This window comes from Trachymyrmex cornetzi, unplaced genomic scaffold, assembly GCF_001594075.2.
Source record: "Trachymyrmex cornetzi isolate Tcor2-1 unplaced genomic scaffold, Tcor1.1 scaffold16, whole genome shotgun sequence".
Taxonomy (NCBI): Eukaryota; Metazoa; Arthropoda; class Insecta; order Hymenoptera; family Formicidae; genus Trachymyrmex; species Trachymyrmex cornetzi.
The window spans coordinates 811,542-832,642 of record NW_017296201.1 but is presented as its reverse complement, the minus strand read 5'-3'; the positions used below and the strand labels follow the sequence as shown (position 1 = coordinate 832,642).

Below are 21,101 nucleotides of genomic sequence, written 5' to 3'. Positions count from 1 at the left end.
TCTTGTTATAAATTATATAGAACTCTTTGTCTCGTCAAAAAGAAACGGGAACTCTATTCAGAACTCCTGAGTACTATAGTTGGGGTGCTAACTTCACATACCCGGATTTCATTCTATTTAAAAAAATAGAGAAGTAGAATGACAGTAAAAATTATGTATTTTATGGTTTGAATAACTAATTTACTTGTAACAATATTATAATTACTATTATTTTATAAAATATAGAAGTGACATTAAAATAAAAACTGAATCTTTTGTATGTTTTATCCATAAAAAAAATATTGCTGCCAACTCTGGAACGTGTGACAATCCGAGTACGGAACTAATTATTATATTTTCACAGCTTTATATTAAAATTAAATAACTTATTTGTACGATGATTTAATAATTAGTAATATAGTTCAAGAGTATAATAATAACTAAGGAATACATTATTATATAATGTATATATATTTAGTGTTTCAAAATCTATAATTATATTCACTCTCTTTTTAAAATCTTTCAAAATTATTCAGAAAAACAAATCAGTCTTCCCCCTAGTATAAATCTATTTAAAAAATGTCATAAAAGTAGTAAAATACAAACAATAGAGCGTTACATTTGGATTATAACTCTCAAGTAAAATAAGAAAAGAAAAGATTGATAAAATAATCCCTTCAAATATCATCGAAATGGTAAAATATTGAAAAATTTTTTTAATATTAACAAATAACAAAATCTAAAGTTATTTCAATAAAAAAAAAAAAACATTAAAAATAGCGCAAGATTAAAGAAAGTGAAAAATAGCCAAAAATAATACAATCGAGAGTAAACAAATAAATTGAAGAATGTAAAACACGCGTAATAAAAAAACAATAATAGAAAGGGAAAAATGCAGATATCGAGAGACATCGAAGAAAGAAAAAAAAAGAAAATGAAGGAGTGTTGGAAGGAGGATCTCTATGCGCGAGAAGTTCGCCAGTGCAGTGGTTTAGTAAGGGACCGATCGATCGCCACGTCCGCTCATCCTCTGTTCTCCTCTCGCCCTCCAATCAGTCACTGCACCACCGCGTCTCGCCTTTGCCTTCTTTCTCATTCACCCTGCGGCCTGCGGCGAACGTCGGCCTTCTCCATTCGTTAAGGCCGCATCACACCACGCATTAGAAGACTGAGAGATGCGTTCACGATTGCGCATTGCAGTTTAGGCAATGTCTAATGGTTCGAACTAAATGATTCTGCGATTAATTAGCAATCTGACGTCTCTTTATGGATTACAGTCTTGTACGTATACACGCAAAATCAGTGATCTGTATAAAGTTTGCAGGATTTACTACTCTATATAGATATAAAAACACATTTAATTTTATCAAATCTCTTGTCCATCATGAGATATTCTTCTTCTTGTAACACATGCACACACACACATGCACATAATGTACTGTGAAAGTATTCCCATAAAGAGTCGCCAGCAGCTAGGTCGCCAACAGTTACAACAAAACCAACACTTAGTCAACTGACGGCAAAGGTCAACTGTCAGCCAATACCGAGCCATCACTTGCAAATGCAGACTGGCTAAAATGACTGGGCCAGTACTGTCTGCTAGTACCGGGCCCAAATTATCATCCAGTACTCAGCCAGTACTGCGCCAGTACCCAACAGTTATAGCACTGGCCCAGTACTAGGTCGATTATAAAACTCTATGGATTGTTGAGACATTGCTTCCTCAATTTGTAAATACGCTTTACTATATTTACTGAAATATTTGAATATTTAAATGCATACAATTAATATTACACTGTTACGCATAATTATTCAAATGTGCGATGACATTAACAAGTAGACGCAACGAAAAAATCAATCGACATCGCGGAAAGGAGTCACGCGTCTCCTGTCGTGAGCGTCGTAATTTTGAGTGTACAGAAATACGAAAGCTTGCGAAAAAAAGAAGAAAATAACGGGAGCACTTTGTGTACGAGCGTTTCGCGCGTTAAGGCGCCGTTCACGTTGCGACGATAAAATGTCGCGGCGTGGGTTATCGGCTTACTTCGATCTGTGTCCTTAAATTATCTACCCTTTCCCACGCCGCCCGGGGTAGAGTCGGCGGAGCTTCGAATCCAAAATGAAATTTCCTCCCTCGCGTAAAACGCTTGCTTCGAGCATTGGACTATTTCTCTATTCAGATTCAGAATGGTCTATCAGAATGGCGTCTTGAACCGCAGCATATAAGCGGGAAATAAAGTTTAATCCCTGGAAGATGACGGTGCGAGTTTCAGAATCGCAAGTCGAACGCGGATTCTACTCCATTCTCGACCGTAATCTTGGGCAAGATTAAGATGAGCGAGTTCTGCGCTCATAATATAAACGGCAAATCGATATGAGAATTATTTTTCGTGATGTCGTATAGATAAGGGACAAACGAAATTGTCATGAGCATATATATGAATGTTAACGCGACAATATTAATTAATTCATTAGTATTGTCGCATTAATATTCATATGCTCATGACAATTTTGTTCGTTCCTTATATCACATCTAAATTACAATGAGTTTTTTAATTTGTCGCGAAAAAAAAACAATCATCTCAGCCTTTATACTATAAACCCAGATTAATGTTCAGAACAGATAAACGTTAACGAATCAAAACGCCGGCTGGTGCGCAAATAATCCTTTCATTAAGACAATTGACTTCTCGGAATGCTTCAATGATTATCTTATCTTTAATCATATAACTTCTCTCCTACACAATACGAGATAATTCAGAAATTTTAAAATACACATAGATAACGTGAACAATTATGAAGAGAGAAAGGAAAACAATACAAAATATGTGATGTAAATCGAACAGAATTATTGTTAATACAGATTATATTTAGTTAACCTCGATAATTTAACTGTGCGAGGACACCCGTCTGCTGGGTAGCAAGTGGGAGATTCAGGTTCGATTCCCGGCTCAGTAATATTTTTCGCAATAAATTATTCGTAGTTTTTAGATTTCAATATATGAAAATTAATATTCTTGTTAAAAGATGCTTATTGGTATAAAAAAATTATTTAACTGCTTGTACAATTTAATAAATGATTATTCTATTTAGCATGTATGAGTTTTAACCCCAGAAAAACATTTTGGCGCGCGATATGCAGAATCAGAATGTATACTCTTTAAATCTTTTGGAGTGAAAATTAAGCCAGTCTTGAAAAAAAAAATTAAAAATTTTTTCGCTCTTGTACAAGAGTGACAGATTTTCGTTCTTTTTTTAGAATAGGATTTCACTCGATCTAGTGAAATTATTTTCAAAACTTAGTAGAGTAGTAGGACTATTTTGAAGATTATACATCTTCGAAAACTCTAGATACATAATCGTTAAGTTCTCTCAAAGTCATAAAACTCTTGTTTAAAATACATCTCATATCTCTTATATTTTAATTTTTAAAGATATTTCTCCTCATATAATAATAAGAACATTTATGAAAAAATAAATGTAACTTATTTTTATTATATATAATAAGTTCATCAAAATTTGGAAGACACTTGTTTCTTAGTATGCTAAGCAGTTACAAGTGAACAGTAGCGAGAGCATGATGAAACTGCAGTAAATAAAAATTGTAAAAGATATGGAAACTTACTGCTCGAGGAATATTTACAATACCACAATAACTTTCTGTCTGATGAACTTACGCAATTTTTATATATAATCTCAATTTCTGTATATTCTCTATTTGATACAAAGATCGCATTCTTTGACACTAGGACCAAAACTTTTGCGCGACACTGTACGAATTGTGCCCTTCGGGACCGAGACTCCTCCGGGATCGTTTCGTACGATTACATTCCGACCTTCTCTCCAGAGCGAATGGAGGTGTGTGCTACTTGGGTCGCATAGGGAACTCCTCTAAATCGTGGAGGCAGAAAATACATGGAATAGAGTACGTGGAAATACGGTTAGATCTCTCGGCCGAATCGTGTGCTGGGTCGTCTATATTTAACGTAGGAGAAACGACATTCTTGTGTGTGAAAATCAGGATAGATCATGGTTATTGAGACCCGGCTTTCAATTTTATCTCGCCCTGATCTTTCCACTCATCTTTTTCGTCATATACGTGATACGTGATATGGTTTGATATACACTGAGAAAAAAATGCTGTTGATTCAATTAAAGTCTATATTACGGGGGCTGTCACTAATATAAGTGATTAGTTTATGTATATTTTTATTGACATAAAGGCATAAATTATTATTTCAATAATAAGGCCTTTATGTCAATAAAAAATATACATGAATTAATTACTTATGTTAGTGACAGCCCCCGTAATATAGACTTTAATTGAATCAACAGCATTTTTTTCTCAATGTATGAACTTGTCGCTCTCTCACTAAATATTACCAAATTCTTTTATTTAGAGCATATAATTTTATCTTATTGTTAATTAAAGTTTCATTTCAAATTTATGTGTCACCCAATTCTTTCCTTTGATGTGTTCAGTCTTTTTAATTTATAATATTCTGACCGTCTCGATCATTCACTCATTGAATATACAAGAGAATTAAATTTTTTATCAGAAATATGTCTCATGTGTATTTCATATAGTACAAGTATCTAATTTTAGCGCGAATTAATATATTTCTGATTAGAAAAATTATTTAATATGTGTAAAGACTCCAAGTTACATAAATCCTTCCTTAATTACATCTGTTACACTGTTGGAAAATTTGTGTATTTTTGTAAAAAAAATCCGTGCTGATTAAAGTTTTCGTGTAAAATAGTGAACATATTCATATATAAATTTAACATATGTCTGTTATGTTAAATGAACTTCATGAATATGAAATGTAAAGTTTTGAAATTATTTAAAAAATATAGCAAAGTAACAAAATTTGCACGTATTTATTAAATATATTAAAATTAATAGAATAAAAGTGTTGATTTTATTTTACAACAGGAGGGGATGACTTCGCGTCTTTTAATAATAAAGTTTATTGATATTTTCAATCATTTCTAATAATAAAAATTGTTGATATTTTCAATTATTTTTACAAAAGTCTGCTAGCTTCAAACAATCACATTATGATATTCATATTCTATTTATATTTAAAATGCAATAATTAAAATTTTTTAATATAATCACTTTATAATATTCACATTATATTTGTATTTAAAATTTATTCACATTATATTTGTTTTTAAAATGCATTAATTAAAATTTATTTAATAATTTTAAGTGTTGTATTTACTTCGTAATTTACTACAAGTTATGTATTTACTAACTAAATATATATATTATGTAAAAAAATAATATTTTTTAAATGTGGATTTTTTTATAATGATTCAAAATTATTATTTTAAAACATGTTTCATTTTAATTACTTAAATGTAAAATTAAAAATTGTTTACACACGTAAAATATGAATAAATTAAAATTGATCCCCATGCAAGCACGTGCGGCAAGAATTACACGAGCACTATAGTGCTCTTAACTTATAAGTTAAATAAAATTAAATGAGGAAGAGAAACTGAAAGAAAAAGACGGTTTGGGGGGGGGGGGGGGAGAGAGAGAGAGAGAGAGAGAGAGAGAGAGAGAGTGCACTAAAGTCAGAAAATATGAAAGAAATGGAGGCGATAGCGAGATATAAGGAAAGAAGAAGTAAGCTAAAAGAAGATAAGACGAGCGAGGATTACGTCGGATGTGATTCATGCCCAACGCCACCATTATATACAAGGCGGCTATATAAATTCACCCATATGTTTCACATAGTCGAATCATTTGACCACGTAACGTGTACTAAAAAACACACCGTACAAATGTGTGGAAAAAATTGATGCAACCGCGGCTGTTAAAATCAACTGTATCGTTCTCGCTATTGTGATGGCACTGCATCATACATCATGCATCGATCGAATCGCATAAAAGTAATATCACGTTTCTAAGTGCGCTAAAATAATGCATTGGTTTATTAAATTTTATTTTCCTAATTGTTTCCGTGTATCGCATCCTTTCAAACGCAATCGACGTTCTTATTTTTGCTTATTTATGTATATCCAACATCCGTCGACAAAAAGAAATGCAATTTATTAAGTATGCCTATTTGAAATTCAAACTACTTGTCAAGAAAAATATTTGCACGATTCTTTACAGATTAATAAAAAAATTTGATACACATTATTACAACCAATTATTGATTTAACATACGTAACCATCATTTCTCGAGTATTCGTCTTGTCAATAAAATTATATCTATATACACAGTAAAAAATCGTGCGTCCATATGTAGAATTTTTCTTGTATTACCACATTTTGATTATTACTTCAATGTAAAATTAACATACAATTGATATGTTATTATTTCTGTAACATTTTGATGTGTTAGATTTATGTCACCTTTCTAACTTAACAATTGAGTATGTCAATTAAAAATGGAATATTATTTTGAGTGTTTTTGATACAATTGTTTTAATTAATCTATATATATCTCAAAGTCAATTTAATATGTAAGAATTTTTTCATTCACATTATACGAACAAATATGTTTTATTGACATTTTTTTACGAGTTACTGCAACTACTTTTCTATGTACTCTACTTATTTTATATGTTAGTTTTAAAGTCACCCTTAAAGTCAAAATAACAAATATAAATGTAAAGTATTGTGTCAATTATTTAACGTTACTAATTCGTTAACAAATAACACAAGACGAATGAGTTACTTTAACTTAAAGTTTAGAGTGGATGTCCTGGAACATGTAAAAAATGTTAAAATTAACATTTTCTTTTTTACTGTGTGTAAAATTATAGTTTTTTATTTGTTGAAAATTTTGAATGAAATTCTAATTTTCTATCGATCAAGATACATCGCGTGTCGTGGGAAATTGCAAACAGCTAAGCATCCCTCGTGTCGGTATCGATTTCCGCCACGTGCGTCATAAAAGCACCGACGACCATCAGAAAATCTGTACGTCATCGCGCACGGCCGCGAACTGTGATCGTGCTTACGTCATCGTGATGTTAAAACTACAAATTTGCCGTAAAGGGCGATAAAAGAGATTACCAGTTGAAACTCTAATAAACAAAAAATTCTTGCAAGAAAATGCGGGGAGTCGAAAATTGCAATGTGAGTGTAATAATACGCGGAGTGTTCAACTTATCGAGCAATTTATGTCTATTTAGTTATATAAATTATTCTTTAATTTTACTTATAAATAAAAAAAGTAATTATTTGAGAAGAAGAAAGTTACCAAATATATATGTATAAAGAATAAAGATATGGAACGAAAAAAGAATTGTACGTTAGAATCTTCTTGATAAATTAAAATAGATTCCCTGAATTAATTCCTCTAAAGCAGTGAAAAGCAGAATTAAATATAAGTAATTATTATGTTGGTATTAAATTTTCTTTACTTAATAGAATTACATAAGAAAATAATAATCGAAAAATAAAATTTCTAAATAAACTGTTTAATTCATCGAAGATACTCATTCACAAAAAACTTGTAAATATTGTTACATTTTGGAAGTTAAAATCTTTAAATTTGCTGCTGGCTATGCGGTCGCCACGACGACAAAAGTCGGTGCAATTCTAGTGGAAGACAATCGACAGGTTAACCTCGACCTCCAGCTTTGTAGAGGAGAAGAGAGGAAATGCAAGAGTGATCGATAAAGAAAAGTACGCTACTTCAGCAAGACTAGAGTAAGCGAAACACATATGTGAATCTGGTGTTTAATATGAGATGATACCTTATTGTCGAGGGAGAAGAGAAATCGTCATTTCCAACAGTGATGAATTTTTTTGCTTCCCGTTGTACGTCCATTAGGGTTAACATGAAAAGATTAACTCAGCCGAAAAAAAAACTCGGAGAAAATAACAATGATGTCTTGTGGCAGTGTTACACAAATATACAGATTTGAGAATCTAGGAAAGTATGTTGCATTTAAGAAAATTTAATAATTACTAAAATTCTTATATATATTTATTCCTACAAGTAATAATTATATAGGTAGTATTTGTTAGTGTTTGAATTGATATTTGTTGTAAACTTTTTTTTCTCACGTCTGTCTTTACAACTTGTAAACTTGATTACATTAACAGGAAATAATATTTAAGAATAATTTATAAAAATTCCACTTTATACGTATTTAATACTTGGAGGTAAAACTTTTTTAGGTGTGTGTGTGTTTCTGGTATTATTTTTAGCACATAACATATGATGATACGTTCCTTTCTTCATATGAAAGCCGCCAGGTACAACAATTAATATAATCTCATGCGAACAGCCGGCAATTATCGCACGTTGCGAGCAAACGCATTCAAACATGGAAGAATTGTTTTCTTACGGTGTAATTTGTGTGGTAATAAGAGACCGCGCGGATGGGAAAAGTGAAAGAACTTCCTTATTCCCATATCACGAGAGTAACGAGTGCGGGATAATTTATCGCGAATGCAACTGAATATAACCCATCCAAACACGATTGTCTCGAATCACCCAAGTTGTTATGGCAGAAAGTTTAACAGCAATCTCACTTTCACTCGTCGCCACTAAGAATCCCTCGTGTGATATCCCAATTACGATGTAACAGCAACATAGCGTTCGTTTCTGATATGCCGAATTTTAATATTGGATATATTTAAAATCAATGATATATTCAAAATCAATTTCTCTCCAATAAAAGTTCGTAGAAAAAGTCATGTTCATTGAACTCTGCACATTTTCCATATATTAATTGATCATTTATAATTGCCAGTTATTCGATTACTGTAACTTTGGTACCTTCTAAAAGAATTTAATATGTATAAGAATAATCGCAACGATGTAATTTTCCAAGAATAGTCCTTCATCTTTTTACATAAATTAAATAATTTGCTGCACTGAAAGTCCCTTGGAAATTGATCGAATATTCCGAACATTTTTCTCAAAATTCCGTTGCGCGTATACTCTATTATACATACCTTGTTGTCGTCGCGTTTCTCTTCGTGCTCAAATGAATCTTTACAGTCACCAGTGTATACAAAACGCGAATGTATCGTTAACATGTCATCGTATGATACTGTAGTCGAACAATTCGCTTTCCACGTGACGGAGCAACGGCCGAAAGAGCGATCGATTAGCGAGAGAGATTCAGTGAAAATCTGTGCCATCGTAGGGTGCAGTTTAGCCTCCACTTTTTGGCACGGGTTTCCGTGCCAACCAATGTATAGCTCGGGGGAATCGACAGAGGTTGTCTAACGGACAAAACGATTATCTTCACGCTCGGCTTAGCGCGATCCCTATTCGCAGGAGCGCGATCGATGCCGTGATCAAATCCGGCAGATTGTTGTTCCATGCTGCAAAACAGGCTCATCGAGAAACCGAATTCGCACTCCCTATCAGCCAAATGTGCTTTTTTTTTGGCAGTCCCAATTAATAAATCAGTTTATATCGTGCGTAGTTTATCTCGTGATCGTTATAATACGGTACCAGATTGTTTTTATTTCATAGGCTGCGCTCAGCAGAAAAAGCAGCTGTTGTACAATTCTTCAATATCATTGGTTCATACATTTAGATCCATAAGGAACCAAAAGCAAGAACCGATCATACTGAAGAATTTTCAGGGTTGGCATAGAAAATGAATTTTTAAATTCTCTGACTTTTCCAGGCTTTCCAGATAAAAATAGAAAATTTTCCATGAGTAATATAAAATATGTAACTTTTAATATTTAGACTCAAGGATTGTAGGAAAGCTAGTCTATATTATTATAAATAATGCAAAAAAAGTTTAGTAGCATAGTACAATTTTGAGTGCAAATTCAAACCACAGCATAAAATAAATTAGTTTTGGAAAAAAAGAATGCAGTTATGACGAAAAAGAGGGATCGAATAAAAATACTGAATAAAATATAAATTTTAATTATTTTATCAAAATCGTTTGAAGTGCGCAAGTTTTGAACGTACCTGACTATATAAACATCAGATATATAATATTTAAAAAATTATAACAATTATTTGGAATATAGGAGCAGTTTCAAGGAATTGTGAGCAAATTTCGAAATTCCAGACTTTTTTATATTTTTCCCTGACTTTTCCCGGTTTCCATGACCAATTTTAATTTCCCTGACTTTTCCCGGTTTTCCAGGTCTGTGGCAACCCTGATTTTACAACAGTTGTAAAACTGCTTTTTCTGCTGAACGCAGCCATAAATGCTTTCGAAAGCTTTCTTCTCAAGTATTTCTTAAAAAAAAAAAGTGTCTTATAAACATAATAAATAATCTTACGGCATATATAAATTATTTTCAAGTTTTTGCAGACAAAGGCTTTGTTAAGCGTTATCATGTCGCAACTTTGCAATTGTGTAAATATCTTGATAATGTGGAGTCATAAGTTAAGATCGTGTTAAGACAATAAAGTGCGGTTGAGATTAACTGCGAAACAATTCATTATCTGTTCATCGCGATTTGATTATTTGCCGGAAATTCTCAGCCACCAAAAATATATAAAAATTCTTCCAACGCCTCAAAATAAAAAATTTTTTTACATTAACACTAGTTTCAAAAAATGTTTTAAATTTCATTTTAATATACATAATCATAAATTTCTTTTATTTCATTCCAACCTGTTTGACTTTGTGCTTTCGTTTCGTTGATGGAAATTCAGTTTCGTGATAATAAAATAATCGCAGCATTTTCCAAAGCAACCTTTGCGATATATCTAACTGAAAGGACATCCGGTCCGGGATACACCATATATAAATCCGACAATGTCATTGACCGTTTCACCAGCTGGCTCAAGTTGGCCAACTTTAAAAATGAATCTAGCTACGATCATGCCTTTTTCTTTTCGCTTTTTTCCTTCAGAGAATTACACATCCTATCGATATGTAGATTATGTCTGCTAGTTTTCGGTTTGTAGATGATGACAGATTTGCCACTTCCGCCGACTCGTCTGTCTCTTTCTCTCGAGTAAAAACGGAGGACTTTCGAATTGATTTCCTCCTTTCGCTATGCGGCTGCTGCTTTACGTCGGTAATTCGGCGCGGCTATAAATTCTACCCAACTCTTAACTGTTCGCTCGAAAGCTTTCTTCGTTAATTGCTTCGTGAGTAGCTTTTTCCTTCTCCCTTTCTTTTCATCCCATCACCTTCCGATCTCTGTTCTCGCTTCCGCTTTTCTTCGATTACGTGTGTTGTCGCGACCTTTGAATTTTCTTCGAAATATTCACACGATGCATCTATCAGTGAAATTTAATTTGTACGCTATTTTCATTTCAGTTCATAAGTAAATATTAAATCTTAAACGCATATCAAACCGTGTCTGGAAATTTAATTATCGCCATTTTATAAAATACGAAATTTTATTGTCAAAGTAAAACATTTTCCAAGTTTCTAACTCTGTAAAGTTATTACTGTTTTATCTGATTCATTTTATAAAATTTTTATCTCGATGGTCAAAAATATTTGATATAAAGAGATCAAGTTTTTATAGATAAGTTAAAAAGAGAGTCTAGATAAGATAACGTGGATGTCGAATATCAAATCCTGAGATTCGAAAAATATGTATTATTCGAAATAAGACCGACAATAAATTGAATTAAATAGAGTATTTCGCTTGTGTTCGGAATTTTTCCATTAGCGCAACAAATAGTTCTTGACATAAAATATTAAAAAAATTCTTACATCTCTTATTTGAATATTATGTCCAGTTCTACCAATGCAGATTAACTTTAATCTCGGTTTACCTTTCCCTAATGTTCCGAACTAGAAAAAGATAAAAAAGCGTAATTGAATGTCCATTTCTACCAATGCAGATTAACTTTAATCTCGATTTAATTTATTCTTTACCTTTTTCTAATGTTTCGAGCTATAGAAAAAGATAAAAAGTAAGTTAAACCGAGATTAAAGTTAATCTACGTCTGAATGGTTGAAATGGATATATATTAGTCATATCTTTTGAGAGAAAGTCAATTTGTGCTTATCGGAATCGCTCACTTTACAGTTAGAAAATCGAGTTGCCGTAGTTACAGCATTCGCCGATATGTCCCAAAGATATCACGGCGAATTATTTGCGGACAGGTAGTCGACTGCCAACACCTGCTCATCGTGTGTAAAGTAGATCGCAATGGGACGATCAATCAGACGCACGCAATTGCGACAGCTGTAGTGATCCCGACGCAATCACTCGCATGTAGTCCATCTCTCGTCGATGTTTGTTTAACGCAGTTATCGTGAAATACGCAGAATCTCATCGCCTCTCTCTCTCACACGCACAAATATGCGCGCGTTTACAGCACATTTACATACCTCCGAACATTCATCGTTTGCAATATGATACACGGTCGCAGGTCGAGTACGCAGAAGCACGTTTAAGTACTCGGCGATGGGCAAATAGTTTTTAGTTATTTATCGCAAAACGACGTCGACACAAGTCCACGGAATTTATGCCGAGGTATCGAAAATGCAAGCTATTACGGTTTCATTTTCATTCATACGTAAGTTGCGAAAATTCTCTTTGCATCGCGAAACAGGAAACTACTACTACAGATCGCACACCTGCGCCGCGCCCGCGCCGTCTTCCTCTAAAATCGAACGCACGTGCCCGATCGGCAATCTATGAAATCCGGGCGTATTGCGGAAAACGCTAGCATACGTTTTATGGTGAAAAATGGCGGCGTTGCGGAAAAATGCATGAAGAACTGTTGCGTATACGAGATTATTCTGTCGTAAGTATTGTACTAATTTGTCAATCAGACTTTTCGACTGAAACGTACAATTATAATAATAATTGTATTGTTATAAGCAAATTTACTTTGGAATTGATACAAGTAATTCATCTTTAATAGGTACAGTTTAACTATTCGTACAATGAGATCAAACTATTTTAGATTACTCAATTAATTACGGATTACTTTATTGTATTTCGTAAGTTCGAAGAATTATCCGTATTTTCGCATCACACCGTGTTAAAAAATCGATACTCGAAAGCCTGTCATATTTTGTTCATTCGAAATAAATAAAACCTAAGGGGATGTTGGCTGAACTCCGACAGAATCGCTGTTTTATCGACTTATATATACCTATATACGATTTACGAAACATCGACAGATCACTACATACTCCAGAGAACACGCACATATATCTGAAAGTCATAAGACGTCTGGAAATAGATATCTTTAAGACTTTTCCAAAAAAACGTCTTTCAGGACTTTTTGGAAAATTATTCAAACTTTGAAGCATGTGCAAGCTATTTACGTTATCGCTGTAAATTTTATTTACATGTACATCTGCCTAAGAGCGTTAACGTCTGTCATGCAGATGGATTCCTTGCTTCGCATGGAAAGTTGAACACCCCTAGGCACGTGGGATGGACCTCACTTTGCGTGGAAAGTCATTACGTAAGCAGAGAAGGATGTGAAATAGTCCTGAATATTGTATATGGCGGAAAGACGATGTTTTTTTAAATCTTTTTTGTTAATTAAACTTTTTAACAAATAACGAGCGACGGTTAAAACCTGTTGGAGGTCACTCAAGATTATGACCTTGACAACATGTGCCAAGATCAAGGCCATCTGAGAAGCCTCCCCTAAAGTGAATATTTACCAAATTTTTTTTCTTAAAGTGAGTCAAATATCAGGTTCACATAGGTTTTGTCGTGAGGTCACCAACATATTGATTACGAGTATATTAATAAAGTCATTTTAAGAAAAAATGTAAAATGTTAACTTAATGACATAATGTAAAATTAGTTTTCGCTCGGATTTTTGTGAACGGTCTCCTGGCGTCACACTATTCCTATATATGCATGTAATATAATTTTAAATAACTTCTTTCACATTAAAATACATTTTCCAATAAATTATGTTTTTAAATAAAAGTCTTTGGCACAAAGTAGACGAGAACCTCTCCAGAATTCACAATATAGAAGGTAAACCCAATGCAATGTTCTCGTTTCAGATGATAACTATAGGAAATGTATATCAAATTAACACTAAAATATGGCTGCGTCCTGAATCCATATAGATATGTAATTGGATACACATGGCCGAATGTTATACGATATTATAAGCACACAGTTAGAAATAAATATGATAATATAATAAATTTTACTTTTTACATACAGTGTGTCCCAAAATTGACGGAAATATCGAGACTGATAGTTTTCAAATGAAAAGAGTTGAAAAATTATGAATGACAGGGCTAGAATTTTTCACGCATTTATGGATAACAAAATAGTCAGGGTAAAAGTGCTGAATTTTGTTATTGTCATAAAAGTATAAAGTTCGGGGAAGCACCTTCACATCTTGCCATCCCTAAATATGCGAAAAATTCTAACCCTGTAATTTTTCAACTCTTTCCGTTTAAAAACTATCATGTAGTCTTAGCATTTTTGTATTAAACTTTTTCTCTTAAAATATTACAAAGAATCTTTAAAATATTTATCGTCAATTTTGGAACATCCCGTGTTAATTCATCTTAAAAAAAGGCACAATTTAAAATACAAAAATTGTTCTCAAGTTTCACATCTTGGCTAATAAAATTGAGATTAAAAGAGAGCTCAATAATTATTTTTAATTAAAATTTTGCAAAATTTTACAGGTTTTCCAGATAAAAATGGAAAACTTTCCAATATACAAAATATGTAAATTTTAACACATTTAAAGTCAAGAGTCGTAAGAAAGCTAGTTCATATTATTAAAAACAACGCAAAAAAGGCTTAGTAGCATACTAAAATTTTGGGTACAAATTCAAGCCAACAAAAAATAAATTAATATTGAAAAACAGAATGCATTATGTTGTTGAATACAGTTATGTGTCGAGTACAGTTACGAAAAAGAGCGATCAAATAAAAATACTGAATAAAATATCAATTTTAATTATTTTATTAAAATCGTTTAAAGTGGGCAAATTTTGAACGTATTTCGTTATAAACGTCAGATATAATACTAAAAAATTATAACAATTATTTAGAATAGGAGCAGTTTAGGGAAATTGTGAGCAAATTTCAAAATCCAGACTTTTTTACATTTTCCCCTGACTTTTCCCGGTTTTCCAGGTCTGTGGCAACTCTGGGTACAGAATATAAAATATCTATATATTTTTTCGACAATGTGTTTTCTCTTATTAGTCCCACCAGAAAGATATGTAAAATATCCAGGAAATAAAGTGTAAATCATAATTACGAGACGTTATTCGAATATTATAACAGTGATAAGAGACACGCAAATCAAAACTGGCGCAAGTCACCGCGCGGAAATAGAGACTACAATGCCCACGTCTCGTTTTCTTTTTTCTGTGCATGATCATGCCGACCGATATTAGCCTTGGCCGCGAACAAAAGCCGATATACATTGCGCACGCGTTCGCCTTGAATAATAAAATTTGCGCGAAAAGATTTCTGACCGGACGTGACTCATGCGCACGCTTCTTTTTTCCTTTCCGGATAAAAAGCGCTGACTCGACGTTGGCATCACAGATATCACGCGAACGATCCGCTGCATTTCACGTACATTACCGGATGCCGCATTGTCGAAATGGTGCATTTTTTTCAAAGGTAGATTAAAGTCGATCGATTTTTAACGTTCTTCTTATATTTCAAATGCAACATAATTGCTGAATTATACAAAGTGATTATTATTCATCATTATTGGGAAAAAAAAAATCAGTTCCTTCGATAAATTTACAATTGATTTTGTTTCTCGGCGGAATTTATTCATGTCAACAGAATGTTATTTTCATAATTGAATAATTTTCACGCCGATAAAAGAGTTAAATTAAATTGAAGTTGAGAAAATGGACATCTTGCTCTTTTTAGCCCCGCTTTCTACACTTTCCTACAATTTTTCCGTTCTCTTTCTTCGTTTAAGCACCGAATTATTATTGTAATGAAATATAATTACATTAGCTGAGTACACATTTCCTTTTAAATGCAGGAAGTGTATAAGAAAGTGCAGAGATGTGAAGAGATCTCGCTATTTACTTATTTATACATTCTCGAAACTTGAGTTGCCTGGCCCTTTAATTTGCAATGTTAAATATCCTCCCAAGAGTAATATCGCGCCGTCATTGCACCAACTTCCCACGAAAGTAATAACGCACGATACTTGAGTGGGAAAACACAAGCCGAAGAAACCGTGCATCTGTACGATGCAAAGCACCGATCTTCATATGTCGGTAAAAAGAGTACATACTTGGAATGATACATTCGAAAAAAAAAAGATAATCGATTTTTTTCTCGCGGAAATATCATTAGTCATTAAAATTAGAATAGATCTCAATAATTTCATCCTTTTGAAAAACATAAAAAGATGATAAAAAAAGGACCTTGTACTAATTATATGAAAAATTGGGTCTCGGTAAAATGAGTTGGCTTTCATATTGTAGCTTACAATGTAATGAACAAAAAATGTTATATACATATGATTCAAACAATGAAGTTTTTGAGCTACGGTGCATCAAAGGTGCTCTGTAAGCACAAGTTTTTTTACACTTTTCATACACCATAGCTGAAAAACTGCCCACTATTTGAGCCATGTACATATAATATTTATTGTTTACCACATTTTAAGTTACCACATATATGAAAATCAATCTATTTATCCGGGATTCAATTATTTATATAATTAGTACGGGTTTCTTTAACTAGTCGTCTTTTTGTTCCTATATAACAAACTCATTTCTCTCAATACAGATTTAAAAATTTATCTATGTCAGAATTCTCAATCAAAAAATCAATCGTTGTAAAAAGGATACCTTTAAAGTACAACATTGTTACTGGAGGATATATTAATAGAAAGCTTATTTAAGTTTATTCCTTAAATCAAAGATATACTTTACCGTAATATTTTGCACAATTCTATAACGAGCTAAGACTTTATTCCAAAATGATAATACGTGATAATTGCTACGTACGAGAATTTATTGCACAGGTGTTTGGCTCAGTATGCACAGCTGGTTATGTGAGTCTCTTGAAACTCACGATAGATTATACGGTAAATACATGTTTATCGGCGGATTAAACCATCAAAGAAATTTCTAGGTCCACGAGAATCTAATTTGTATACGTTTATCTATTACATACATCTTTTTCGTTTGCAATTCAAAGGAATGGAGAAATGCAACATGCAGCGTTACAAGAACTGTATATTTTTTAATTAAGCACTTTTCGAGTTATCTCGGCTTAAGAGTCAAACGCGTAAAGAGCTACGCTCCTTTGTTGCACGCGGCGCGTATAATTGCGCACGATGATACGCGCCGTACAACGCAACGGTATATATCAAATATAAACCCGATAGACGCACGAAACAGCCATGAAACACTGAAAGGAAAGGAGATAATCTTTACGCTCACGTCGAAGCTGGCTCGTGAAAAATCGCCCGAAGCATGCTTAATTCGATATGGATGAGAACGAAGAACACGAAATATTATTTCTAACACGTGATTGATAAGTTTTATATAACCACGTGTTACAATCATAACATGATAGACCAAAACATTGTTCTGGTTTTATTATTTATTTGATACACGAAGGAAAGAATGATTAAAAATTAATAGAATAACAATAGATTTAATTTTGTCAATTTTTCGATTGAATTTTATATTTTTCGTTGAATATGTCGATACCTATTTCATTTTTTTTTCGCAAAAGATTTTAATGGAAAGATAATTTACAATATATGCTATAAATAAAAAGATATACTTTATAATTTCAAAACAAGCTCCTTTAATTAAAAGTTATTATTGCGATTATTAGTTACTAGATATGGGTCTATTTTTTGTTGCTGCACTGAAACTAAAAGACTGGAACTGGACTGCATTGAAACTTTCCTTTCTTGCTTTTTGCCATACTTTATATATATATGTGTGAATTGTATATACACAATAATAAACTATTTATTAGGATCATACTTTAAGATATAGCTTAGTTACTTTAAATCTCATTCAAAATACTATTAAATATTTTACAACACATAGATAATTTAAACAGCAACAAACACGTATTATTAAATGGCATAAAAAAAACAGGTTAGATTTTAAAATTATATAAAATATTACAATATAAAGTTCATTTTGTAGCTGTATATTAAGAAATGTTTTAATTGAATAATTAAACATTGCGAAGAAATAGAATAATTAATAATTTCTATTTTAATGCAAAGTTTCAAAATATATGTTCAATTTGTAATGAAATGTATGTAATAATTGACAATATAGTTCTAACATTAGATGGACATTTAGATTTACAAGCTTAAGGACGTAAACGCGACATTATTATTATACGAAGTCACACTAAAGATGAACTTTAAGCTTTATGAAAGATCCACCCGACACTTTAATTATATCCAGATATTTAAGAAGAGAATAAAGCCTTTAATTCCTGAATATTACATTAAGAAGTCATCGACCCACACGCGAACACGATGAGAAGTGAAGTTGATGCGCGAAGGAGCACTGTCTTGCCCGCGGTGTCTCAAGTTCGTAATGAGAAGGCTAATGCAAAATGAAAATATTAATTTTTGAAAGTATGATAATAGAGTGAAATCCGGCCCCAACTTTCCTTTCGATGCCACGACGTAATCGCGCCTCGCAATTTTCCGCGGAAAAACTCGGTGCAAACGAAAGAGAGGGAAAAATAGCGATGTGATAAACGATTGATAGGACTGCGATCGAATTCGTCCATAAATATACAATATATTGGTTACAACCAAAAATTGTAAAGAATAGAAAATAACAGTACTTTTTTATACTTGAACTTTAATTATTGAGAATCCCATTTACAGACTTTAAACATAAAATATGTAGATCTCATGTTATATTCTTACCAATTTTGTGCTTTAAGCAACAGAAATTGTCATATGCATTACACAACAATTAATCTTGCAAAAAGATCAAAGTTTAATTACATTTCGAATTTACGGAAATTATTTTTGTTAATATGATAATAATAATAATAATATAGATAAGAAATAAATATTTTATTCTATAACAAGAATAAGATATATAAGCCGGAGTAGATAAATTCAAATTAATTTAAGGTTAAAGTCAGCCGTTATTTTTCGTTATTTAAATTGACAGCTTTATTTCTCATGTTATCAGGATAGAAACATCTTGATGCAAAAAGACGTTCATTATGTTTTTATGTTTTTTTTTGCAAAAAAATACCTGGAACTCGTTTAATGTAAGCAAACGAGCATTTTTTTTTTTTAATGGCAAATGTGTAAATCTTACTAATTTTAATTTTCTCAGAATTGTAAAATTTGTGTATTTCTGTTAGTGCTTTGAAATATGACACATACACGCATGTTAACCGACAGAAATACAGCAAGGTGTACTATTTCAAATCGTAAGTTTATAAAATTTCCTCAGCGTTAACTTTACTGTTTAAATACAACAATAATATCTCCGTTTCTTTCGTTTTGATTTATCATAAAAAAATCAGGCACTCATAATAACGATAACGACGACAATACGATGAGAGAATACGTCTCTTTCCATGCCGAGAAATGAAAATTCCGAATTTCGGCATTCGTTTTGTTTTTGCATTTAGCGATATTTCGTGTTTCATATCCAGCGTTAAGTAACGTGTCATTACGTGAGAATAACGAGCACGACGAGTAGCGTGACATAAAAATGAGACTCAGAATCGTAGTTAAGCACACGCGTTAAATGCATGATGATACACGAGTGAAAGAGCAAAAGAGAGACAAAGTGGGGGAAGGAGAAGGAGAATATAATGACAAATGTGACTTCGAACGTGTTTCGTCACGAAACGGAGCGTGCATTAAAGACACCGAGAGGTCCGTGGGATCTAATGATGTATTTAACGCTAAGTGGTGCCGCCCAATTCCGAGTTTTCCATCTAATGGAGATCAGTGAAATAAGAACGGAAAATTTCTTCTTCTCTCCCTCTCTCTCATACATACAGTGAAATGAATTCATATACAATGGCAATAACATTACTGACTAGCTTGTCAAAACACATGAAGTCTGCGCCGACAATGGAGATAAACAGACAAGGGAAGCATTGATTCGATATTTCTAAATTGGAGCAGTCGATATCTCGTCTGTCTGGCTTGGGAGTAAATTAAGCGTGACATTTCATATTTTCGCACCTTATCTCGTTTCCTTCTCTTTCTCTTTTTTTTTTCATCATCATCAGCGAAGCGTCTTTAATCGTTCTATAATGTCAAGGCAAAGAACGTTAATGCACGAGTCCGATTTATATAACACAAGTTGGAAAACAATCAGTTTTTCTTGTTGAAATCAACGTTCATTTAATTAATTCCGGAAACGATACGCGACCTTAATTTTCTTCCCTCATTCTGGCTCTTTCTACCTTACTCTTTTATTTTTAATTTTCCAGCCGCAATTGCTCGCGCATGCATGAAGAAATATCGTCTAACAAAAATTCATAACTTTAGTGGACTCTCGAGATTAAAAAGCTACAACATAACGGACAGATATAAAAGAAACGGCGCGGTAATTGGTGCGCAATAATAAAGCAACGGTAAATTACATATTTACAATAACACATCGCGATAGTAAAACCGAGCGGCTTACTTGAAGTCATCATCAGCGATAATAAAGATGGTTAAGATTAGCAGGGTCGTTTGGCATGAATTCTGTTCTCCCACGTGCAGTGAGAGTTTATTCATCGTTTATTCCGAAAATCCTGCCGACCGCAAAATTGTCGCGGAGCGGCAGATGCGCGTAGTGTCACGTTCGACGTATATCTCACAGCTTCCCGACGTCATGGCGCAAAAGGCTCTACTCGGGAGTATGCGAAGGGAGGAGGAGGGGGAGGGGGAGGGGGAGGGGTGGCGAGCAGGAGGAAATGCAGAAGTAGGAGAAGGAGGAGGTGGCTGCGGGGGAGGCGTGTAGGAGAGGCAGAAGGAGGCGAGGCTGTCCTTCGCGAGGACGAGACGATAGGGCGCCGGGAGGGTGCGGTAGACGTGTTACGAGTTGATAGAGGAGAGATGGATGCACCCCCGATATGATGAAGCGTTTACTGCTATTTTAGGGAAACGGACATTCGAGAGCTCTAGAGATAGAATAAAGACAAATAAACAAGTAGCGGACAAAAATGTAGGAAACACATAAGTGAATGATAGATGGAGAGGCTTACCTTATCCGAGGGTACAGCGCGCACCGTAGTCATCGTAACTGAT

The 21,101-nt window shown here is 33.2% G+C and overlaps 1 protein-coding gene across 2 annotated transcripts in view; it reads right to left on the bottom strand.

The window, feature by feature from the left end:
* The window catches only part of UBL3 (ubiquitin like 3), a 44,106-nt gene extending 23,011 nt beyond the window's left edge, over positions 1-21,095 (bottom strand). For both annotated transcript variants that reach the window (XM_018503697.1, XM_018503696.1), the window contains exon 1: positions 21,059-21,095. In XM_018503697.1, the coding sequence (XP_018359199.1) occupies positions 21,059-21,091 (33 nt within the window). In that variant the 5' untranslated portion in view covers positions 21,092-21,095. The remainder of the gene's footprint in view (positions 1-21,058) is intronic.
* Positions 21,096-21,101: the final 6 nt, after the last annotated feature.